Source organism: Orcinus orca, chromosome 16 (genome assembly GCF_937001465.1).
Source record: "Orcinus orca chromosome 16, mOrcOrc1.1, whole genome shotgun sequence".
NCBI classification, from domain to species: domain Eukaryota; kingdom Metazoa; phylum Chordata; class Mammalia; order Artiodactyla; family Delphinidae; genus Orcinus; species Orcinus orca.
Window position 1 is genome coordinate 68,398,229 of NC_064574.1, and position 25,875 is coordinate 68,424,103.

Here is a 25,875-nt window from a genome sequence, read left to right on the forward strand (position 1 = left end):
TTTTTCTTGTTCCTTAAGGTATAAAGTTTTGTAATCTTTCTTTTTTTTTGGGGGGGTGGTTCTTGTCATTTATTAAAATTTAATTTAATTAATTTTTTTAACATCTTTGTTGGAGTATAATCGCTTTACAATGGTGTGTTATTTTCTGCTGTATCACAAAGTGAATCAGCTATACGTATACATATATCCCCATATCTCCTCCCTCTTGCATCTCCCTCCCACCCTCCCTATCCCACCCCTCTAGGTGGTCACAAGGCACCGAGCTGATCTCCTGTGCTATGTGGCTGCTTCCCACTAGTTATCTATTTTACATTTGGTAGTGTATATATGTCCATGCCACTCTCTCACATCGTCCCAGCTTACCCTTCCCCCTCACCATGTCCTCAAGTCCATTCTCCACGTCTGCGTCTTTATTCCTGTCCTGCCTCTAGGTTCTTCAGAACCTTTTTTTTTTTTTTTTTAGAGTCCATATATATGTGTTAGCATACAGTATTTGTTTTTCTCTTTCTGACTTACTTCACTCTGTATGACAGTAATCAAGACAGTATGGTACTGGCACAAAAAGAGAAGTATAGATCAATGGAACAGGATAGAAAGCCCAGAGATAAACCCATGCACATATAGTCACCTTATCTTTGATAAAGGAAGCAAGAATATACAACGGAGAAAAGACAGCCTCTTCAATAAGTGGTGCTGGGAAAACTAGACAGCTACATGTAAAAGAATGAAATTAGAACACTCCCTAACACCATACACAAAAATAAACTCAAAATGGATTAAAGACCTAAATGTAAGGCTAGACACTATAAAACTCTTAGAGGAAAACATAGGCAGAACACTCTATGACATAAATCACAGCAAGATCCTTTTTGACCCACCTCCTTTGGAAATGGAAATGAAAACAAAAATAAACAAATGGGACCTAATGAAACTTAAAAGCTTTTGCACAGCAAAGGAAAACATAAACAAGATGAAAAGACAACCCTCAGGATGGGTTCTTGTCATTTTAATTAGGTTCACCATGAAAAGCGATAACCTCAGCTAACCACTCTGCCTTCTTCTTTCACCAACTCCCATCTCCCTTCACATGCATACAGCATAGACACCCCAAAACCCTCCTCCCAATGATCCACCCCACTCCCATTGTGGGAAGAAATGTCACAAAATGAATTTAGCCTCTTTCACCCAACATGAAACAGGATGAATGAAAATGTCTTTATGAAGAGTTCTATGGTGCTGTTGTCTTATAGTGGAGTCAGAGGCAGAGATAGAAGCTAAGGCTAAATGAAGCCCAGGGATCTCTTAGAGATCAGAATTTTCTGGGGGGGCACAGAGCCCATAGTTTGCCCAGAAAGGGGGATATGAATAAGAGGGTAGGAACTAGGATGGGCTAGACTGAAAGTTTTTCTGAGTACTGTGAGGTTAAGGACACCTAAAAATTTATTCTCCTTCCTTTCCCCATGTATTCTCCAGCTCCCAGGTAGAAGGGTAGGGGGGCTCCTGAGCACGGAACAGTCACCAGGTTTTATCTGTGATTCCCAAAGCTTTAGGCAGGCAGTGAGTGAGGCACATCCGCTGGTGCTGCCTGCCCTCTTCCCTCAGCTCAGGGCTGCTTCTCTCTGCCTGTAAGCACTAGGTCCTACAGGTTGTCAGATAATGATACAATTCCCTTGACCACATCACTCTCATCCACCACTGCAAGCTGGTGAACCTCTGCTTCCACCAGCCTATTGATGATGGTCTCCAGCGTCTCATGCAGGTAGCACTTGAGGACACATTTATAGTAATGTGACTGATGTCACAGGGCTTTGGCTACAGACACACCTAGGTTGTTGTAGGTCTTTTCTGCTGCCTGATAGATAGCATCAAACTTGTAAAAGATGTTTACCACATGACCTTTCGCATTCACCACTGGCAGGGCTGAGAATTGGTGCCGTACAGAGATGCCCAGAGCCACATACAGCAGATCATAACAGTGTTGGCATAGAAGCTGATTTGTAGCTCTTCCAGAGACTTAGACATGAACTCTGGCTTGGGAACTTAGTGATAAACAATTTGAGGAACTTGAGACTGCATTTGTGGATGAGGATGTACAAGATGTTGCCTGATTCTGGGTTAACAACTGGCAGCCTGTGGATCTTGTTTTGAATTAATGAAGAGACAGCATCAAACATGCTGGCATTAGGAGGAATGCAGGCAAGTGGTTTAAAGAAGTCCCATATGTACACCTCCTTGCAAGTTTCTGTCTTGTGTTCTTCCAACTCATAGATCTGTACCAAGGCTGATTTATAGTAACGGTGCAGGATATTGATAAAATCAGTGGTAGTCCACATGCCCACAAGTCCTTGCTTTTTGCTGTCCCAGAAAGGGGCAGCTTGTATACCATTAGTCACCAAAGCAAAGAAAGCTTTCTTCACCTGCAGGGAAGTAGCAAATACAACCAAATTGGAGCTTGTGAGAATCAAGTCATAGCAGCAAGAGACTCTATAAAGGAAGTGTATATGCTGTTGTTAGATTCTGGGATCTCTTGAGGACGCTCATTTTTCCAGAGTTGGAAACTCTCAAGACGTGGCCATCTCCATTGCAAGAGGCACTGGCTGGGTTCATTCACTTTAGGAACCTTGCTTTTTTTTTTCTTCTTTTAAATAGAGATGTTTATTGCATTAAACTTCCCTCTTAGAACTAGTCTTGCTGCATCCCATAAGTTTTGGTATGTTGTATTTTCATTTTTGTTTGTGTCAAGATATTATTTGGTTTCTCTTTTGATTTCTTCTTTGACCTATTGGTTGCTCAAGAGTGTGTTGTTTAATTTCCACACATCTGTGAATTTTCCAGTTTTCCTCTTGTAACTGATTTCTAGTTTCATATCAGTCAAAAAATATACTTGGTATGATTTCAGTCATCTTACAGTTGCTATTTGCTAGGCTTGTGTTGTACTCTAACATATGATCTATCCTGGAGAATGTTCCATGTGTGCTTTAGAAGAATGTGTATTCTGCTTCTGTTGGGTAGAATATTCTATACATGTTTGTCAGCTCTATTTGGTCTAAGGTGTAGTTCAAGTCCAACATTTCATATTTATTTTCTGTCTGGATAATCTATCCATCATTGAAAGTTGAGTATTGAGGTCTCCTACTATTATTGTAGTGTTGTCTATTTCTCCCTTCACATCTACTGGTATTTGCTTAATATATTTAGGTGCTCTGATTTGGGTTGTCTATATATTTACAGTTGCTGTATTTTCTTTATTAATTAACCTCTTTATCATTATATAGTGACCTTCTTTGTCTCTTGTTAACACTTTTGACTTCAAGTCTATTTTGTCTGATATAGGTATAGCCACTCCTGCTCTCTTTTGGTTTCCATTTGCATGGAATATATTTTTCCACCCCTTCAGTTTGAGCCTGTTCATGTCCTTAAGTCTGAAGTAAGTCTCTTGGAGACAGCATAAAGTTGGTTTCTGTTTTTTAATCCATTCAGCCACTTTGTACCTTTTGATTGGAGAATTTAATCCATTTACATTGAAAGTAACTATTGATAGGTAAGGACTTACTAATGCCATCTCATTAATTGTTTTCCAGCTGTTATGTAGTTCCCTTTTTCCTTTCTTTCTCTTTTGCTGTCTTTCTTTCTGTACTGGTGATTTTCCATAATTGAATGCTTTGACTCCCTTCTCTTTATCTTTTGTGTATCTACTGTAGGTTTTTGCTCTGTAGTTATCATGAGTATTAAATAAAACATCTTGTAGACATAACAGTATATTTGAAGTTGATAACTTAACTTTGACTGAATACAAAAGCTCTATTCTTTTATTCCCACCCTATATTTTATGTTTTTGATGTCACAATGTACCTCTTTTATATTGTATATTCACTAACAAATTATTGTAGCTATTGTTATTTTTAATACTTTTGTCCTTTAAACCTTTATACTAGAGTTAATTGATTAACAGTATTAGAGTATTCTGAATTTGACTATATACTTACGTTTACCGGTATCTTTTATATTTTCATGTTATTTCATTTCTGCTTGAAGAACTCGTTTCAGCAATTCTTGTAAGACAGCTTTAGTCATGATGAACTCCCTCAGCTTCTGTTTCTTTGGGAAAATCTTTCTCTCTCCATTTCTCAAAGACAACTTTGCTAGGTAAAGTATTCTTGACAGTTTTTTTTTTTTTCTTTTAGTAATTTGAATATATTATCCCACTCTCTTCTGCCCTACAGGGTTTCTGCTGAGAAATTCATTAATAGCCTTATGGGGGTTCCCATAGAGGTGAGATTTTTTTTCTCTTGCTGCTTTAAAAATTATCTCATTTTCTTTGATTTTAGACAATTTTATTCTAAGTTGTCTTGGAAAACATGATTTGGGTGTTGAAATTTTACAGTCACCTATTAGCTTCATGAACTTGGATGTCCAAATCTCTCCCCAGGTTTGGGAAGTTCTCAGCCACTGTTTCTTTAAATAAGCTTTCTTTTCCCCCTTCCCCCTCTTCTTCTGGGACTCCAATAATGCGTAACTGTTTCTTTTAATGGTATATCATGATTCACATAGGCTTTCTTGACTCTTTCATTCTTTTTTCTTTGACTTCTCTGACTGGATGATTTCAAATGATCTGCCTTCTAGCTCACTAATTCTTTTTTCTGCTTGGTCAAATCTGCCAAAGCTCTCTATTGAATTCTTCAGTTCAATTATTGTGTTCTTCAACTCTAGAATTTCTACTTTTTTTTAATACATAGTTTCTGTTTCTTTGTTGAACCTCTCATTTTGTTCATGCATTGTTTTCCTAATTTCATTTATTTATCTGCGTTTTCTTGTAGTTCATTGAATTTCTTTAAGAGGATTATTCTGAATTCTTTGTCAGACAGTTCATAGATCTCCATTTCTTTAGGGTCAGTCATTGGAGTTTTATTAGTTTCTTTTGGTGGTGTCATGTTTTGTTCATTATTCATGATCCTTGTGGCCTTGTGTTGGTGTCTACACCTTGAATGGCTTTATAGACTGGCTTCAGTAGGCAAAGCCCTTCACCAGTCAGCCCATCCAGAGATTCTAGGTGATATCCATAAGTGGGCAGGCCTGGTGCCTGGGTCAGCAGGTGGGGAGACCTGGTGCCTGGGTCCTTGGGGGTGGACCTGGAGCCCGGGTTCACCAGGCAGGCCTGGTGCTTGGGTCTGCAGTGATGGGTCTGGGACCAGAGTCTGCATGGTTGGACCTGGATCCTGGGTCCACAGGGGCCAACGAGGTTCTGGGGACCACTAGGGTGAGCCCAGCATCTGGATCCACCAGGGCCAGTTGGTATTTGTCCAGTGAATCTTCTGCTGGAAGTGTGAATGTATCCCAGCAGGTACACAAGATGATCCACTGGGTAAGGAAGGAAAATAGTGGAACTTCTATTTTTATTTATTCCTTCCCTCATTCCTTTTCGTTTCCATTTCATGAATGTTTTGTATGTTTTTTGAATGTTTTTCCATACTGAATGTTAATTCAGTAGTACACATACATAAACTATAAATAAGTACACACATTTGCGGGGGTGAAGGTTCACATGTCTACTGCTGGAGTGAGTGTTCAAAAGAGTTTAGAGACCATTGCTCTAAACCACCACCTTCTACTTTCTCTTTTTTTAAATTTATTTATTTATTTTTGGCTGCATTGGGTCTTCGTTGCTGCACGTGAGCTTTCTCCAGTTGTGGCGAGCAGGGGCTACTGTTCGTTGCGGTGCGTGGGCTTCTCTTTGCAGTGGTTTCTCTTGTTGCGGAGCACAGGCTCTAGATGCACGGGCTTCAGTGGTTGTGGCTCGTGGGCTTTAGAGTGCAGGCTCAGTAGTTGTGGCACGCAGGCTCAGTAGTTGTGGCTCGTGGTCTCTAGAGAGCAGGCTCAGTAGTTGTGGCACATGAGCTTAGTTGCTGCAGCATGTGGGATCTTCCTGGACCAGGGCTCAAACCCATGTCCCCTGCATTGGCAGGCGGATTCTTAACCACTGTGCCACCAGGGAAGCCCCTACTTTCTCTTCAGAGAGAATATAACTGATTAACTTACAGCTTCCTTAATTACCAGCAGACCTAAAGATATACTCTTGCCACCTTGATAGAGCTGTGTTTTCTAAGTATCCATAAAACAATATCCCTACCAGCTCTTAGAGACAGTGAATTTAGAAATTTTACTTATTATCATGGATCTCACTCTCAGATAGTAAATTGGAGAGGGTAAAATAGAGAATGTATTCCCTGTGCCTCATGAAGTTAACTAGTTGCTATTAGAGATGCAATAAAAAGTAATTCTGTCCTCTGACCAGCTGAGAATAACATTTTAAGGTAAGGAATTGCCTATTCATTGAGGCATAAATCAATAACTGGAGTCGACTAATGATAGACCAGGGAACAATCAGGTACAATGTAGTAAATTATGTTCTGTCATCTTATAATTCTTAATAACTCAGCTGTCACTCTAGACATTTTTGCATCTGTGTCTGGAGAATGGAAAGAAATAAAATTTAGGCTGATATTACAGACAAGGTAAAAATCTGGGGTGTGGGTGGAAGGAAAGTCTTCATAGAGGAGACTCTTAAATTGGGTGCTGAAGGGTGAATGAAAGTTCACAAGGGTGACGGGGGGAAAAGCGGAGGGCATTCCAGACAGAAGGAATAAGATGGGCACAGACACAGGTGGAAGACATCTCCTCTGGGGAATGGAAGGTAGTGTGGCCTCGCTGGGGCATACAGAGGCTGCGAGCGTTTGTGAGAGAGTACAGGAAGGGGAGGTTGAAGAGGCAGGGTGGGGGCCAGGTAATATAGTCCTTGAGAGTTAGACAAGCCTGGAATCAGATTCCTGCTCGGCATCTTACTAGCTCTGTGATTTTGAGCAAGTACCTCTGTAATATTCATAATTCCCTATCTGTAAATTCATAATAACAAACTAGTACCTACCTCCTAGGGTTACTGTGAGTTTGAAATAAGAGAATCCCTTTTAAATGCTTAGAAAGGCACCTGATCACATGGCATCATTTAAGTCTCAGTAAATAGAAAGTGTTGTTGCTACTGTTATTGTTATACTAATAACAACGTGTGTGTGTATACACACTAATAATAACTATTGTTTTATATGAATCAAGGGACTAGATTGTGAAATGGCTTATATACCACGTCAAAGAGCTCAGGCCTTTTAGGTCAGTGTTTCTAAAATGTGATCAATTAATCTGTAAAACAAATGGTCCTCAAGCAGCTTCTGTGGTGCAAGTAATAAAAAGATATGTTCTTTAAAATTTTATGAATTTGAAATGGAAGAAAAATTATCAAATACCATTATGTTCTTAATAATGGTTCACACATATGGATGGATCAAATCTGTCAGACACTTAACAAGACGTAGTTAAAATCAGTTACTAGGATATAGTTTATTTTAGCTATATCATTGGAATATTACTGTTTACGTGTGTAAAATTTGCATTTTTTGTTGTTACTATTGTGTTATGGCTCTGATTAACAAAAATAGATTAATGACTAAAAAGTGGTTCATTGAAGTGGAAAAGCAATGATAAAAATAGTAGTATAGGGCTTCCCTGGTGGCGCAGTGGTTGAGAGTCCGCCTGCCGATGCAGGGGACTCGGGTTCGTGCCCCGGTCCGGGAGGATCCCACATGCCACGGAGTGGCTGGGCCCGTGAGCCGCAGCCGCTGAGCCTGCGCTCCGCAACGGGAGAGGCCACAACAGTGAGAGGCCCATGTACTGGAAAAAAAAAAAAATAGTAGTATAAACTCTACAATTCAGAAGCATAATTAGTGAACAGGACTTCAGGATCTATTGGGACAAGAGCATCTGTGAATGTGATTATTTCACCCAAGCGGCTGAAAGGGAAAGTGTGAACGGGAAGTGTGGCTATGAATATCTAAAAACTGGATTTTATTGAACAAGGGATTTATCCCCCCTTGCGCACTCTGTATTAGAAAACTCTGTCAGAGAGCTTCGTGATGCTCTCAGAGATTTTACATCATTTCCAAAATAGCATAACCTTATAGGTCAACCAGTAGTTTTTCTGGGACCAAGCACAAAATAATATTTTCTGGTATGAAATTGATTAATTTTATTTCTAAATGCAAAGACACCAAGGCAACAGCATCAACAGATACAAGTCATGCTATGGCCAACGTGCTTATAAAACCAGCCTCAAATTCAGGACAAATAAAATGCTGAGGAAGAAAGCCAAAGTGGCCATAAGCAAACCTAACGTCAGGCTAGTATGCTGCATAGCACAAATGGCACACAAAGAGGGTGGAACTATTACTGTTGTACTGATGACAGCCAATATTTTGTTTTACAGTTGAGTGAAACCACTTGTGGGAAAAGAATGAACCGGCTTTTTGCATCTCCGTGGTAGCTATATGAATGAGAAAGACATAATTTATAATTTTGAATTCTCATTATCAATTAATCTAATATTTTTGTGAGATACAATGCAGGTTAGAAGTGTATTTGAGGTAATGCTGATGGAGGACCAGCCACGCGTCCAGCAAAAAAAGGCTTGGTGTGTCAGTATCTATTGCTACAAAATGTAAAACAACTACAAACCCTAGTCACTTCAACAGTAGGAATTGATTAATCTCATGAGTCTGTAGGCCCATGAGGCCCCTCCCCATCTCAGCTAGGCTCCTCCAGGTGTCATGCTAGAACGTGGGCAAGACCAGCTACATGATTTGTGGAGCTCAGTGCAAAATAAAAATGCATGGCCCCTTATTCAAAAGTTAGTAAGACTTTCAGGGTCATGACAGCAGAATATGAAACCAAGCATGGGACTTTTCTTAGCACAGGACCCTGTGTGACTACAAAGGCCCCATAGCCATGAAGCCAGTCCTGGCTGTGGGTGGTGTAGGCAGCTCTGCTCCTCTCAGCTGGGTTCTTTCATGTGTCTGGGTATCAGCACGGCTAGTCTGGGATAGACTTGGCTGGGACAAGGCGGGTAACTCTACTCTATGCATCTCATCTTCTAGCAGGCTGGCCCAAGCATGTTCTTATGGCAAAGGCAGAGGAACAAGAACAAGCAAGCCCAAACACGCAAGCACTCTTCAGGTCTCTGCTTTGTCACATTTGCTACCATCCCATTGGGCCACAGCAAATCCCACTGGGCCACAGCAAGTCCCATGGCCAGCTCAGAGGTGGAGTGGGAGGGTGCCACCATACTGTGACAGAGGGCATGGACATAAGGAGGGATGAAGGATTAGGGCCATTTTTGCCATGTACCTCACTTGACCACTCAAAAATAGTTGTATCCAGGTGCTAAAATTGCACGCTGTTTTATTTACCAAGAACAGTTACGCATGCTGATCTTCTCTAAGTGTTGAAGAAGTAACAAAAATTGTTAGCACAATCAAATCTCCATCAGGGAACCCGTGTCTTTCCCGTGTGTTTTGTGAAGAAATGGGCGGCGTGTACTAAAACAGTTTCTCCCCCGTAAAGCGTGCTGGCTATCCAAGGGGAAGGTACTCATGTGAATAATTGAAAGGAGGGAGGAGATAAGACTTCTTTATAACACCAATAATGCCAGGGAAAGCCAGAAACCATAAATCTGGGTCATTACCAGTGTTGTAAGGAAATGTTATCTCAGTGATTTCAAGTGGGTGTCAACACGCCCTGGGCAGTAGCTTGAAAAGCTCAGACCTCTCACTTCAGGCCCAACCTCTTAGGACATTCAGTGCCAAGGATAAGATATCAGGAAATTGAACTGTGGTGAAGAGGCTTTGTTAGCAGGCATTGACTCTTTCCTAATACTTGATTTTTTTCATTTTCTGGAGAAAGACATCAACAACATATTATTGGGCATATTTAAAAAACATTCACTATGCCAGAAAACATGGAGAAATTCTTTCCAGAGCTGAACCCAAACAAAAAACATTAGAAATTCATTTGCAACTACCATCCAAGTTAAAACATCCAACCATCCAGCCTTTGAATAAGATATATTCTTTGACTTACTTGCTTGTGAAAGTGGCCTTTAGTGAGAGACTTCACCACTTTTTCTAGGTATAGGTCCCATCCAAATATACATAACCATCTGTAGGGCCACCACTGCCCATAATTCTTAGTTATGCTCTCTAGTTTAGCAGAACAAAATAAATGGAATCTGTCATTAATCCAGATGCACATATATATGTGTGTATGTTATATACTTTAATGATTGATTGCAAATAACAGTATCCCTTTCGCTGACTTGATATTTCTCATCATCCTACTTTTGCTATTTCAACTCTCTCTACCCAAACTCAGGATCTGAGTATATTTGAATACTTCTTTTTAGTAGGCCTGGTATACTGCACTATCCAAACTCTTGCTACTTGTTATCCAGAATTCAGGTACCAAGTATATGTATCCCTTGCTCTATGAACTTGATTTCCAAACTCAAACTCAGGAGATAGGCTTGGATAACAAGGGATACTTGAATATTATTAATTTTTAAGTTAATTTATACTCATTTTATTATTTAAAAATTTTATGAATGTTAACCTAAAATTGGAGGTTTTCAATATGCTCCAGAGAGCTAGTAAGTAGTTATTAGACACTGGAAGTTTAAGAAACGCTGCTTTCCTTTAGGGAATGAGGGGGTCATTGAAAGATGCAAAGATTTTAAACAGAGGGGAAAATAGGGTCAGATCTGTATTTTCAGAAGATTACTCAGGTAGTAATATAGTGTTGAGTTTGGAAAACGGCACATAAAACTGGATGCTGGCAGACTTGATTTTAACCCTTCTACAAATACTCGCCGGTACTGAACGCCAGTAACAGAGCTCAGATTTGGGGATACAAAAATGGAAAGACTGCAATGGGCCTCTTGTCCTGGATCCAGCCTAGTGGGAGTGATCACTATTCAAACAAATTACCCAAAGATTAAATTACAATTGTGCTAAATCTTGATGAAGAATGGAGATAAAAACCATTCTTAGAGAAAGATGAGACATGGAGGTGAGAGAGGAAGGAATTAAATGATGATTCTGCGTTCCTGGTTTAGAGCCTGAGGTAATTAACGAAGAAAAGGAATTTAAGAAGAGGAGAGTTCGCGTCTTTTGGTAATTAAGTTTTGGACATGATGAATTTGAACTGCCTCTTAGGCATGTAGTATAGTTGTCCAGAAGGCAAGTGTGTATATAAACGTGGAGAGAGAAATCTGAGCTGCAGATACATATTTGGGGATATAGGATGGACTGGTAGCCATGGAGATTGACTCAGCTTGTCCACTGTCCTTAATAGCTTCTTCTCTGGCCTCAGTCAAGCCCATAGACAACTGTTTCTGTAGGGCAGGATATTTTTTTTAACCAGTTTCCATCTCCTTAACCTCCACTTTGAACCTACCCACTTTGGTTTAGTTTTTATTGTTTTCTAATGCCTTGAATCTATATTTCCATTATGGAATTTGTTTTTCTCTTTGGTTGCCCAGCTTCCATTCACTCTACTTCTGCTAACAGCTTCTGGGTTTTGCCTGAGGCTCCAGCTCTCCCCCACACTTTCATCCCATGTAGTTCTGGCAGTATTGACTGCACCCCGAGTTTGGGGCAGGGGGTGGGCATGCCTGTGATGTAGGCCTGGCCAACCAAAGTCTCCTGGTCACAGTGATTAGCTCAGGGTTAAGCACATGATCACAGTAGAAGAAAAGAGATGCCATGAAGGTTTTGCTGAGATATCTGGCATACACTCAAGAGTTCTTTCCCTCTTAATATAAACCTAAAAGCACATAGGGATAACATTTCTACAGCAGTCCTGTAGCCACAAGGAATTTGAGAACAGAGCCAATACTAAGATAGGAAACCTGAGAAATGAAGGAAACTTGGATCTCGGTGATCTTGTTGAGTTCTTTTACTTTGAGAATTTAACCCATTAACATTGATCGTGATTACTGTTTCCTCCCATTGAATTTGTTTATTTTTATTCTTTTAGTACAGTTGTTCTCAGATACATATGTCCCCATCCCAGAGATTCTAATTCATTTGGTCTGGGGTGTGCTCTGGCCATCAGTATTTTTAAACCTTCCGCATGTTGTATATGCAGCCAGGTTTGAAAATCCCAAATCTAGCAGTCACTCTTGATTTTTTAAATGTTTTATTATAAAATACCTTATGTACAGAAATATAAGACACTCAGGGGAAAAAAACATAAAGCAAACAAAACAACATTTTTACGTTGAGAAATGAAATATTTTCCGCACCCCAGAAGCCTCCTGCATGACCCATTCCAATTCATCTTAAATCTCCTGTCAGACATCTTCCCATCAGTATCTAGACTGACTTTGCCTCTACAGCCCCCTTGGAATAATTCAAGCCATGACCTACTTTCAGACCCTTTCCTGCCCCCTCCAATGTTGAAATCTTATGAAATTCTAGTTCCAGTTTTTAATTTTTCTCACAATAAACATATCCACATTTATTTAGATATAGTCATAAGTTTTACTAGTGTTTATAAACACTATGTTTCTTGTATCCACCACTCCTTTCTCTAGAACTTGCAGTGTTGGAAGCTGGAGCATTGTTAGTCCAAATGAGGATCCCTGTTCTTATTTCCGGAGCCGATTCCTGGGATTTTAAGGGATGGGGTAAATGTACTGCCAGACCAGGTAGTTTATATTCTAGGGGTCGAGATATTCTATCCTTCTTGGTAGGTAGCTGAGTATTCTCCGGGGCACTGCTTGCCTCCTTCGGCTGCCCCTGCAGTTATTCTGAAGCATCCTTCCTTGGAGAGCTACCCATGTAGCAATGACAGGACCAGACACTGGGGACAACCTTTTCTCTTCCTCCCCAACCTCAGTCCCTATTGTTTTGGAGGCCCCGTTAAAAAGGCTCTGCTTCCCCATCCAGGCCAGCCTTCAAGTTCAGAGCCTTCTCCAAGAAAGGTATTTATTCCCCTATTCAAAAAGTAGTCCTGGGGTCTTTATCCTGGGAACTTTATCTGCCTTGAGCTGCCAGCTAGAGGGCGATATCTGATCCAGCCAGGCCAAATGCAGCCCTGCATTTAATTACTTTAACAACTGTCCAGGCAGACCTCTCTCTCTCTCTTCTACTTGTTTACTCTAACCTTGGATTTCCCCCTGGATTCCTTGGGAAGAGCTACCTTCCCTCAGGAGTGTTTAGTGTCAAGTTTCTCTACCCTAGTTTTGCCGTTGATTGGAACCCTTATATATTCTATCTTACAGGAATTCTTCGTCATTTCTGATTTACTAATAGGACTCTTTCTTAGTTTTGGCAGTTATAGATCTAAATGCAAAATTTGCCAGACCATATAGATATTTTATGTATAAATAATATATATTAAATATAAATGATTTTGTATATGTAAATAATGCATATTTTTCTGTCATTTTAGTGGAATTTTGGAACATGGAAGGAAAATAAAATGATGAGACTGGCATAAGATGGCATGTCATAGGGAACAGCCATATTTTTAGCATCTAAATTTGGGCCTTAGTGAGTACAAGAGTATACTTACAATTACTTGTATTTTAATTAATGCTCAATTTGCTAAATTTTTAAATGTAAAAACCCAATTTTCCCTAAGCCTTTAACATATAACTCACAGATGATATTGTTGTATTTATAAGTCTTATCTAAAGTTAGACTCATTTTCATTTGTTCTTATATCAGTGCTAACTTAGCTTGTAAATTTGACATAGTAAATTCTCCTAAATATTTAACATCACTTACAAACTTGATTAATAACATTCCCTTAGCTTTGGCTTTTTTTTTTTTTTTGCGGTACGCGGGCCTCTTACTGTTGTGGCCTCTCCCGTTGCGGAGCACAGGCTCCAGACACGCAGGCTCAGCGGCCATGGCTCACAGGCCCAGCTGCTCTGCGGCATGTGGGATCTTCCCGGACCGGGGCACGAACCCGTGTCCCCTGCATCGGCAGGCGGACTCTCAACCACTGCGCCACCAGGGAAGCCCAGCTTTGGCATTTTTTTTTCCAGCTTTGACATTTTTAACCACAATTACAGATTTGATTCTCTTCAGTGCTTCAAACGTCTTACAAGGCAGACTTATAAATGAAACAAACAAAATTGCTAAGCACTGAAACACTATTTACAAACCTAATAAATCTGAAATTGTTTACTAATCCAGAAGTTTTTAAGCGTTCAGTTTTAGTCTAAGTCAATCAAATTCTCTTAACTATTTTTTAATTAAAGTCACAAATCTTCTTACATCAATCAAATTCTCTTAACCCAACTTTCTGCCTGCTTCACCTGTTTGTACCCTGGTAACTGAAGGTAGCAGAGGAAAAACATGCACGATTAAGCTTATTGGTTTTGCTTTAAATTTATGTCCGTAAGTCTCCAGTAAGCTCCTAGTACTGCCTCTAATATTACATTTCCCTAATATATTTACTCTCCTGTTTTCCCAGGTAGCTTTTTTTTTTTTTGAAAAAGGGGAGGATGGTTATTTATTAGGCTTTTTTCATCTTTTGAAATTTTTTTTTTCTTTTGGCTGTGTCACACGGCTTGCAGGATCTCAGTTCCCGACCAGGGATTTAACTGGGATATGGCAGTGAAAGCCCGGAATCCTAACCACTAAGCCACCAGCGAACTCCCTAAGATTATTATTATTTTTAATTATGGTAAAATACATAATAATATAAAATTTACCATCTTAACCATTAAGTGTCTCAGATAACTTTTCACAACTTGTCTCTCCCTACTCTCAGTGGATGATCTCATTTGCTAAGTAATTGTAAACATTAGAAGCAATTAGAAAAGAATGATTTTTCTTCCTCCCACTGCCAGATTTACCAGGCTACCTACATCCGTGCCCTTTGAATCTGCTCTCCCTCATCTAATAGTGGAAGAACTGTCCGTACCAATCTCTCCCCCTGAGGCTTAGATCCTGTCCCTCTCACCTGCTGAAGGACTGTAGGCCCAACATTATCCCCATCCTCTCCTCCACTCAACCTTTCCATCACCACGCAAAAGTGCTGTCTTTAAAAAGCAAAAAGACTAAGTCTTCTTTGGCTTTTCCTTTCCTTCCAGCTACTTCCCCATTATAGGAAAAGTGCCTCCAAAGAGCTGTCTACACTGCTTTCTCACCACTTCACCTCATATTCCCCGTTCTCTCTTTAACCCACTCCAGTACTGCCCCTAAGCCCCATGCTTTAGAGGACCCCACTCGGGCCCCCCTCAGGCTATGCCCCTCCCCATGAGGGGAACACAAACCTTTGGATTTGCCGCCTCCCCAGACCTCACTCAGGATGCCTAGGACCCTGTCTAAATGGTCCCAAACCAGTTCCCAGGGCCTATGAGGGGCTGTTCCCCAGATCCAAGTGATGTGGTGTATATATCTCTATGCCTCAGAGATGGCTGTTGACTAGGGTGGAGGGTTGGGGAAGCATGTGTAGGTGGAACTTGGATATTCAATCTGGAGGGAGAGAAGAAAAAGCTGGGGGAGCAGGTCAGGGTACCAGTTCTCTCTATGCCAGTTCCTTCTGGTAAGGAACTCGCCTTCCAATATGTAATAAATACAATAATATCTTATTTAGCAGTTTGCTTGACTGATAAAATTTAAATATTTAGACGTGTGATGTGTAGACCTCCACTTGTACTTTTGGCCCCATGATTGCCCTCTCCAATCAGATTTTTACAAGTCCCATGAATCCTCTCTAGTGAAGGTCGCCGATGACCTGCAGTTTGCCAATCCAGTGCCCACATCTCTGTCGTCATCTTCCTCAACCTCTCAGCAGCATTTGACACAATGAATCACTTTCTTCTCCTGTGTTCCACAGCACCAAAATCTTGGCCTGCCTCCTGTTCCCTCTTGGTTTGGCCCGTTTGTTTTTTCCTCCGCCTCTTCCCACTTGCCCTAAATATGCCCCAGGGTTCAGGCCTCAGACCTCAACATCACTCCACTTAAATCCTTTCCTCTGTTATCTGAGGTCTCATGTCCGTAAATACCACCTGCGGCTGGGGTCCCCAACCCCTGGGCCTCGGACCGGCAGTGGTCCACGTCCTGGTAGGAACCGGGCCACACAGCAGGAGGTGAGCCATGGGCCAGTGAGCGAAGCTTCATGTGCCGCTCCCCATGACTCTCATTACCTCCTGAACCACACCCTTCAACCCACATCCGCGGAAAAACTGTCTTCCACGAAACCGGTCCCTGATGCCAAAAAGGTTGGGGACCGCTGACCTACGGCTGATGACGCACTCCTAGTTTCCCTGCTTATCACCACCACGTGGGTATCTAATAGGCACTCCAGACTTCACATGTCCAAACTAGAATTCTCGATTTCCCTTTAACAAACCTGTCCCCCCCACCCCAGTATGTTCCCATCATCCCCCCAGACGTTTAGTCCAAAATGCTACATGTTTTTCCTGATTTCTCACTGCCTCACATCCCACACCCAGTCAAGGCATAGGTAAGTTCTTTGGTTCTGTCTTCATAACCTGTCTTCAGACTAGTCACTTCTCTCCAATTACACTGCTACCGTCCTCTTCCAAGCCAATATCATCTTCCACCGGGACTCTTTAAGGGGCCTCGCAACTGGCTGGCCTGCTCCCACTCATACCCCTCCTTACTACAGACTACGAATTCTTTTTTCTTTTTGGCCGCGCCTCAAAGCTTGCGGGATCTTAGTTTCCTGACCAGGGATCCAACCTGGGCCCCTGGCAGTGAAGGCGCCGAGTCCTAACTGGTGGACCGCCAGGCAATTCCCAACAGACTACTAATTCTTACAGCGGCCCCCATGGGCTTTTAAAAACCATAAATCAGACCACATGACACCCTTGTTCAAGACGTCCCAAAGACTTCCCTTCACATTAAAAATAAAATCCAGACTCTTCCACGTGGTCTACAAGGCCCTACGTGACCTGGCATCTGCTTTGCTTTCAACCTCCTCTCCCCATTGCTCACTCTGTTGCAGCCGTAGTGCTGCCTTGCACAGTCTGGAGCACACCAAGCTCGTCTCTGCCTCTGAAACTTTATACTCTCTCTTTGCTGTGCACGGATGCTTTGCTTCTGCATGGTTTGCTCCTTCGTACATTTTAGATCTCAGTTCAAATACCTCCCCAGAGAAGTCTTCGATCCAGAGTACACTCTCTTTCATGTCTATCACCTTAACCAGGTTTATTTTCTTCATAGTATCAATGACTTTTTAAAAATTGAAGTGTAGTTGATTTACAATATTATACTAGTTTCAGGTATATGGCATAGCGATTCAGTATTTTTGTAGATTATACTCCATTAAAAGCTATTACAAGATAATGGCTATAATTCCTTGTTATCCAAAATAACCTTGTTGCTTATCTATTTTATATGTAGTAGTTAGTATCTGTTAATCCCATAACCCTAATTTGTCCCTCCCCCACTTCCCTCTTCCCTTTGGTAACCACTAACTCATTTTCTATATTTGTGAGTCTGTTTCTGTTTTGCCTATACATTCATTTGTATTATTTTATAGATTTCACATATATGTGGCATCAGACAGCACTTGTCTTTCTCTGACTTATTTCACTAAGCATAATATTCTCTAGGTCCATCCATGTTGCTGCAAATGGCAGAATTGCATTCTTTTTCATGGCTGAGCAATATTCCTGTGTGTGTGTGTGTGTGTGTGTGTGTGTGTGTGTGTGTGTGTGTGTGACATCTTCTTTATTCATTCATCCGTTGTGGGCACTTGGATTGCCTCCCTGTCTTGGCTGTTCTTGTAAATAGTGCTGCTACTACATTGGAGCGCATGTATCTTTTTGAATTAGTGTTTTTGTTTTTTCTGGATCTATACCCTGGAGTGAAATTGCTGGATCACACGGTAGCTCCAAGTTTTGTTGTTAGAGGCCCCTCCATACTGTTTTCTTTAGTGGCTGTGTCAATTTACGTCGCCACCAGCAGTGCACCAGGGCTCCCTTTTCTCTGTACCCTCTCCAACATGTATTACTTGTAGACTTTTTTTGTGACAGCCATTCTGACCGGTGTGAGGTGATGTCTCATTGTAGTTTTGATTGGCATTTCTCTAATGATTAGTGATGCTGAGCGTCTTTTCATGTGCTTGTTAGCCATCTGTATGTCTTCCTTGGAAAAATATCTATTCAAGCCTTCTGCCCATTTCTTGATTGGTTGTTTGGTTTTTTTAGTGTTGAGTTGTATGAGCTGTTTATATATTTTGGATATCAACCACTTGTCAGTTGATATCATCATTTTTGTTTTCATTTTGTTGATGGTTTTCTTTGCTGTGCAAAAGATTTTAAGTTTAATTAGGTGTCATTTTTTAAATGTTTGCTTTTATTTCTTTTGCCCTAGGAGACAGATCCAAAAAAATATTGCTATGATTTACGTCAAATAGTGTTCTGCCTATGTTCTCTTGTAAGAGTTTTATGGTTTCAGGTCTTACATTTAGGTCTCTAAACCATTTTGCGTTTATTTTTGTGTGAAGGAATGTTATAATCTCATTGTTTTACACGTGGCTGTCCAGTTTTCCCAGCACCACTTGTTGAAGAGACAGTTTTTCCTCCATTGTGTATTCTTGCCTCCTTTGTCATAGATTAATTGACCATAGGTGTGTCAGTCACTTTTGAAATAATACTAGTTGTGTATGTGTTTGTTCTCTGTGTCCATCTCTGAGTAGAACTTAAGCTCACTTAAGGCAGGGACGAGATGCCCAGTACTTAGAATAGTGTGAAAATTCAAGCAATAACATTTCAAAATAAATGTACATTAGATAATAAAATTCTTCTAAGTATTTCACGCACCTTAAATAATATGCAAAACCCACAAATTATCACAAGGGCCGTGAAAACTTTCTGCTGAACCAAGAGGTTCAAGTTGGACCTAAATAGGTTCATCGTCCCGGTTCTTGGTTTTAGACTTTCCCACGTTTGTCAAGTCACTTCTCTAGGAGAGCAGATTATCATCTCAGGGAAACTGAGGTTACAAGTATGGGAACTTCAGATAGTGATTACAAGCAGTAACGGGAGAAGTGGGATATGCTTTCCAGGTTGGGGCAATATCAGCTCCATTTTAACAACCTTGATCCTCTCTCATAGTTAAGCTGTGTGTGATCTGTTTATGATAGATATCTAGCCTGTCTCTTTCACCTAGAATTAAATGTTAAATTCATAACATAAGCATCATTTATTCTTCACATTTAGCCAATTATTTATTTATTTATTATAAATTTATTTATTTTGTTTATTTATTTTTGGCTGCATTGGGTCTTCATTGCTGCGCACAGGCTTTCTCTAGTTGCGGCCAGCTGGGGCTACTCTTAACTGCGGTGCGCGGGCTTCTCATTGCAGTGGCTTCTCTTGTTGCAGAGCACAGGCTCTAGGCACACGGGCTTCAGTAGTTTGTAGCACACGGGCTCAGTAGTTGTGGCACACAGGCTTAGTTTCTCTGCAGCATGTGGGATCTTCCCGGACCAGGGCTTGAACCCGTGTCCCCTGCGTTGGCAGGCAGATTCTTAAGCACTGCACCGCCAGGGAAGCCCCTAGTCAATTTTTTTAAAAAAAATCTTATTCTTCTTACAACTTTTTTTTTTAAATTTGTAAAGCTAGGATTCTGTATCTTTCACCTAGACTGTTTTACTTTTTATTCATGGGATTCTGTGCCTTCTTTTTTCTGGCCGTGCCACACAGCGTGCAGGATCTTAGTTCCCCAACCAGGGATTGAACCTGGGCCACCACAGTGAAAGTGCCAAGTCTTAACCACTGGACTGCCAGGGAATTCCCTGTGCCTTCTTTATATTGTACTTTCTCAGCTGTCTCATAACTCATCATTCCATGGACATTCCATTTGCTGATTTTGGGGGAAAACTATTGCTCTTTGAGTGTTTATTTTGTAAATTTCCAGAACTCTCTTCTTATTGCTGATAGTTTTTGGATGATTCTGCTAGGTTTCATGCAAGGAAAGATCATTTTTGTCTCCTTGCCAAGAGCTATACCTTGTTTTGTCTCCATGCTGCTTTGTTTGGTTTTGCTTGAGCTTCCAGAAAAACATCAAATGACAGTGGTAGCTCATATCCTGGTTTAGCTTCTGACTTTAAAGAGACAACTCCAGTGTTTTATTGTTCAGTATGATGTTGACTGTTGATCTGAGATTCTTTGATCATCCATTCCTTAATTCATTACATATTTATTGGTCCCCAGCCAAGTGCATTGGATTTGGCAATATGTAGGGCACTGAGAGCCTTGGGGAATGCAGTTTCCCTGGCGTGGTGCCAGCAGAAGCCAGATTGCAGTGGTTTGCAGAGAGGCATATGATGGAAACCTCTTCCTTAACACGTGCCAAGGGTTTTCATCAAGAATGGATGCTGAACTCTTTTTGATTTTATTTATTATTCATTTATTTTTATTGAAGTGTGGTTGATTTACAATGTTGTATTAATTTTTGCTGTACAGCAAAGTGATTCCTTTGTACATATATATACTTTCTTCTTTTATGCTAAATTCTTTTTTAATGCTCTTTCAGCATTTATTAGTTCAATTATTTTTTTCTTGTTTGACCTATAGGGATGATTGAACATGTTAATATATTTTACATTCATTCATTCAAGAAATATTTGAGTGCTTACTCTAAGCCAGGCATTCTTCTATTATAAAAATTTGTGATTTTTATAAAACGTTGTTGGCCTTTGTGATATCTTTAATATCAGTTTGTAAACATTCAATGGTTTTTACAATACTAGGATAACTTCTACTTAACTGTGGTGTGTTATTCTTTAAATTTTATTACTAAAGCAATAGACCTTATTATTAATAATTCAAAAGATGAAAAGCATATAAAGACAGAAAGTTCACATCCAATTTTCCGATATCCCAGGGGATATTCCCTACTAATAGATATTTCTGGACCTTTTTCTTTTTCGGTTTTAATAAACTTTTAAAAATCATTTGCAAGGATTTTATGTAGGATTTTCGCATCGGTATTTGTGGTCATGGTACAGATGTCACAGTAGGAGAGCCACACCTGGCTCCACATCAGGTTGGCGTCTCCTGCTAAATGACACTTTGTTGCAGTCCTGACCCATCTGTTCTTTCTGGGCAACATGGCATTCCACCCCCAACCCCCGACTCTGGGTGTGCTGGGAGCCATGTGGAAGTAGCTGAGGTTCATTTGTTCACAGGGTATTTGTGGTATTTATCCGACTCCACGGAACTTACATTCTAGGCAGGCAGCAAAAGATAAAATAAATAAAATGTACAGTATGTTAGACGGTGATAAGAAGTATGGAGAGAAAGCAGGGAAGGGGGACGGGAAATGTTATTGGGAGAGAGGGAACCATAATTATGTGGGGAGGTTGAGGGTCTTGCTGAAAGAGAATTCAGACAGCAATGAGAATGAATGTCTACAGCTACTTACCACAATATCCATGAATCCCCAAAATACCATGTTGAGCGAGACAGGTGAGGCAATGAGAGTGCATTCTGTACGATTGTGCTTATGCAGAGCACAAAAACAGGAACCATGATCTATAATGTCCAAGTCAACCCAGCAGTTATCATGGAGGTGAAGGAGTGTCTAGAAGGAGACCCAGTGGGAATTCTGGTAATGTTCTGTTTCTTAATCCAGGTGCTCTTAACACTTGTGTGTTCAGTCTCTGAAAATTCATTAGACTGAGCATTTGAAACTGTGTGTATTTTCAATATAAATGTTACATGTTAATAGTTGCATTATTATTATTTTTTAATTCAAAATCAGCTGTCTGGTTGGTACATGGCACAACCACCAGAGGGACCCTCCCTGAAATCTGCTGCCTTGTCTTTTTTCCCCAATACCTGGCACATTAAAGGGATTCATTACATGCGTGTGTTTGAATGAATAAGTGAGTCAGTAAACAAATGCATCTCTATAATCTCTAACTGGTTTTGTACCTGGCTTCCCTTAAACTAATCACCCTGGAGAAAACTGAAGCAATAGCTATTTTTATTGTCATTTTTGCATTTTATTATTATTTTTATTTATTTTTTAGGTTTTATTTATTTATTTATTGGAGTATAGTTGATTTACAGTGTCGTGTTAGTTTCAGGTGTACAGCAAAGTGATTCAGTTATACATACATATAAATGTATTTTTTTCAGATTCTTTTCCCTTATAGGTTATTACAAAATATTAAGTATAGTTCCCTGTGCTATACAGTAGGTCCTTGTTGGTTATCTATTTTATATCTAGTAGTGTGTATATGTTAATCCCAAACTCCTAATTTATCCCTCCTCGCACCTTTCCCCTTGGTAACCCTAAGTTTTTGTTTTATGTCTGTGGGTCTATTTCTGTTTTGTAAATAAGGTCATTTGTATCATATTTTAGATTCCACACATAAGTGATATCATATGGTGTTTGTCTTTGTCTGACTTACTTCACTTAGTGTGATAATCTCTGGGTCCATGTTGCTGCAAATGGCATTATTTCATTGTTTTTTATGGCTGAGTAATATTCCCTTGTATATATGTACCACATCTTCTTTATTCATTCATCTGTCGATGGACATTTAGGTTGTTTCCATGTCTTGGCTATTGTAAATAGTGCTGCTATGAACACTGGGGTGCATATATCTTTTCGAATTGTGGTTTTCTCTGGATACATGCCCCGGAGCAGACATTATTTTTAAAAAATCATTTCTGTCTCCCCTCTGCTTATATAAGAATAGTAAATTCATTCAGCAGACATTCAAACACTTTTATGATTTAGAGTCAGGAGATCAAGTAAAATGAGGACAAAAACTTGTCCATTGGATTTGGCAACATGTCGGTTCTTGAAGGTGTTGGTGGAAGCAGTTTCACTCATGTGGCTGCAACAGATACCAGACTGCAGAGGTCTGAGGGGAAATGGGATGTGAGGAACTGGAAACAGTGAACGCTGACACATATTTCAAGTCCTTTAACTCTAAAAGTTAGGAGAGAATTATTTGGGGTTGATAGTTTTTTTCTTTTTAGTGTTTGTGTGAGTGTTTATCATGAAAAATGAGAAAAACTAGAGCATGTTTACATGCTAAAGTGGGAATTCAGCAGACAAGAGTAGTTTCATTCATCTACTTCTTCATTCAATCCGTCAGTCATTCATGTGGTCCACAACTACTTACTAAGTACCTGTTGTATCAGTTCTTGATAGTGGTAAAGAGCAGTGAATAAACTAGACACAGCCTCTGCCCTCCTGCAGCTTACACTCTATTAGGGAAGAGACGTTGAAGACGTCGGTGACAGAAAGAATGATGCTGGCATGGGCGGGGGCAGGGGTGGTTACTGAATCAAAGTACAAGGGGAAGAATTAGCATGGGCAAGAGGGATCTTTTCTTACAATGAGACAGCAGTGATATCCCTTTCTTACAAGGGGATAAAACTGAAAGATGGATACAAATGTTGCTAAGAAAAATTATTAAAACAGCAGCGTGGAGCCCTCCTCTTAGGCAGGAGTGTGGAAACGTACACTAGATCAGGTGAAACCAGGTAGGGGATGGTAGACTTAAGCCAAGCTGTTCCCAGAACTTGGATGCTAGATGAGACCTTAGAGATACCTAATTCAGCAGCTACCCACCTCGGTTCATAAGTCAAGCAGTTGTCAAGGGTGAAGACTGCGTAAAATTCTGCAGAGTCACATCTGACGTGAGGATCGGTAAGCCAGCAGAGAAGGTGAAAACTGCATGAAGTTTCCGGTGAAAAATCTCGAAGGAAGAAGCCATACTGGAGATGAGAAACTTTCTTGGCAAGTTTTCTTCCAGAAAAGCATAGGTAGAGATTTTTGTTTCTTTAGCTGAACATGAGGTGATGTCATTGGTTTGCCTGTGGGGGCTTTGTATTAAGAAATGATTGTTTAACTCTCAGCTTAATGAACCTCACAGGATGAGAGGTTTGTAGAGACCGAGACCAACCCAGAAGCCACCAGGTCCCTGTTTCCCATCTCACACTATTCCTCACTATTAAGGTGATGAGTTTTTCTTCCTTATGCTTTCTCTCTCCCTCCCTCTCTCTCTTTTTATTCTGAAAGTGGGTAATTAAATCCTCAATAAGTGTAACTCTATTACAGTCAAAATATCAAGCTTGCAGATTACTTATTTTTAAAAAATACTAATAAAAACAAATTTCCACTGTCATTCCCTTGCATTCTAATAGGCTTTCTTGAGTGGGGAAGAAAGGGATGTAATTAGCACCAAAAAGTTGCATATGTGTGTGTGTCTCATAAGTAAATCTATATCACTGGCTATATTCGGGAGGGAGAAAAAAATTAAAAGCAGAGAATCACTAATATAATGCAACCCCTTCATTTCTCAGGTGTGAACACTGAGGCCCAGAGAGGTGATGTGATTTGCCCAAAGTCATGCAACTAGTGGCAGAGCCAGGCCTAGAAGCCAGGTGTCCTGGCTCCCAAGACATTCCGCTGCCCGAGGAATGGAACAGGTAGTATCACTCACACTGGGGTCCATGGGTCAGTCCGTTCAGCCCAGAGCTGCCTGGGGTTCCAACTAAGGAAACCAGAGGAAGTGTCAGCTCAAAATTCTGACCACTGAATGACTCAGGGCTGAAATCAAAACTGGGTAAGAGAAAAAAAAGGGAGGTTTGAAACATAACCCTGATGAGTCCAAGACAGAGGCCAATGGACCATGCTCCCACGGCAGCGGTTATCTTCTCAAGGTAGATCTAGCTTGCCGTATCATGTCCATCTTCAAATAGCAAGGTGGTGAGTCACCTTCTGGCCATTCTGACACCTATGCTCTCTCCAATGCAGTCAGTGTTAGGAAAGTCAGTGGCCACTTAAAGAGGACAACTGGGGAGTTGGGGAAAAAGGGAGTCAGGAAGACCAGTTAGGAGGCTTTTGTAGACATCCAGGAGGGAAATAATAAGGAAAGTCTGGCTGGTGGGTTTGCTGGATCAGTGTGACATCACCTGGGTAGTAGCTGGTAAAGCTGGCCTGCAGTGATAGTGGAAAGGTGGACAAAAAATGAAATCCACATCAAAATGGGGAGGAAAAGAGTTCCTGCTTTCATGTATTAAGGACTGTTCTTAAGACCAGTACTGATAAAACAAAAACTACCTAAAATGCTATAAGTAAGATTTATCCTGTGTGTTATATGTTAATATGGGTACTGGTCACTGCTAACGCGTATTAATCCCTCTGAGGAGTCTGAGTCATAGTTTCTTTTTCCTTTATTCAATGGTTATTTACTGAGCACCTACTATGTGCCAGGTTCTATTCTGGGTACTTGGAACACATCAAGTGAGCTAAACAAACAAATACCCTTGCCCTCATGGAGCTCAATCAGGGAAAAGTAGCTAAAGAAGCTAGTCTCTTGGGAAAAACAATGGAGAAGAAAGCTAGGAGGGAAATTGCTAATTGAAATGGTATTCATCAAAGTAAAAGCCAGAAAGAATAGGTTGAGTTTCACTGGGTTCCTCAGAGAAAGCTTTTTTTCTAGGCAGAGAGAACTGAGATAGCAGAATCGTCCCAAAGGCTCTGCCCAGATTAGTGGCTGTGATCTTGAGGCTCCGAACAGGACTGGACACCCAGGGATAAACTGCAACACAGGAGGCACTTGGGGAAGGACTCTGAACCCAGGCCGGGTGAGGAGGTTCAGATCTGCAGACAGAACAGAGTGCCCAAAGGAATGGTCAGTTTACGTGGGTAGTTGGACTTTAAGAGACCACGCAATTTTGTCACAGGTGGTTTCAACACAGGGGTGTGGGGAGCAAGCCATGGGAAGTCTAGGAGCACCTGAGATCCAGGTAAGTCAGGTAGGTGAGCATCAATCAGTGGGCAGAAAGCAGGACTGTGGTCACTGAGCTGAGATTCAAAGAACACTTCCAGCCTCTGGGAGGAATAAACCACATTCCAAGCAAGGCATTGAGACAGGGACTCAGTCCCAGGAGTGAAGAAGGGAGATGCCATCAGAACCAGAGCATAAGGTAGGGACTTGCTCACAGGAGCCCAGTTATAAGCTGGACCCTTC

The 25,875-nt window shown here is 40.8% G+C and overlaps 1 protein-coding gene and 1 pseudogene across 9 annotated transcripts in view; one reads left to right on the plus strand and one right to left on the minus strand.

Annotated features, from left to right (window-relative positions):
- TNRC6A (trinucleotide repeat containing adaptor 6A) overlaps positions 1-25,875 on the plus strand; it is a 211,175-nt gene that overhangs the window by 19,748 nt on the left and 165,552 nt on the right. For 7 of the 9 annotated variants that reach the window (XM_033426011.2, XM_049699019.1, XM_049699020.1 and 4 more), the window contains one exon: positions 24,203-24,328. The exons of the other annotated variants lie outside the window; for them this stretch is intronic. In XM_033426011.2, coding sequence (XP_033281902.1) covers positions 24,249-24,328 — 80 coding nt within the window. In that variant the 5' untranslated portion in view covers positions 24,203-24,248. The remainder of the gene's footprint in view (positions 1-24,202; positions 24,329-25,875) is intronic. 9 annotated transcript variants of the gene reach the window in all.
- On the minus strand, positions 1,179-2,582 carry LOC101289711 (5'-AMP-activated protein kinase subunit gamma-1-like; annotated as a pseudogene).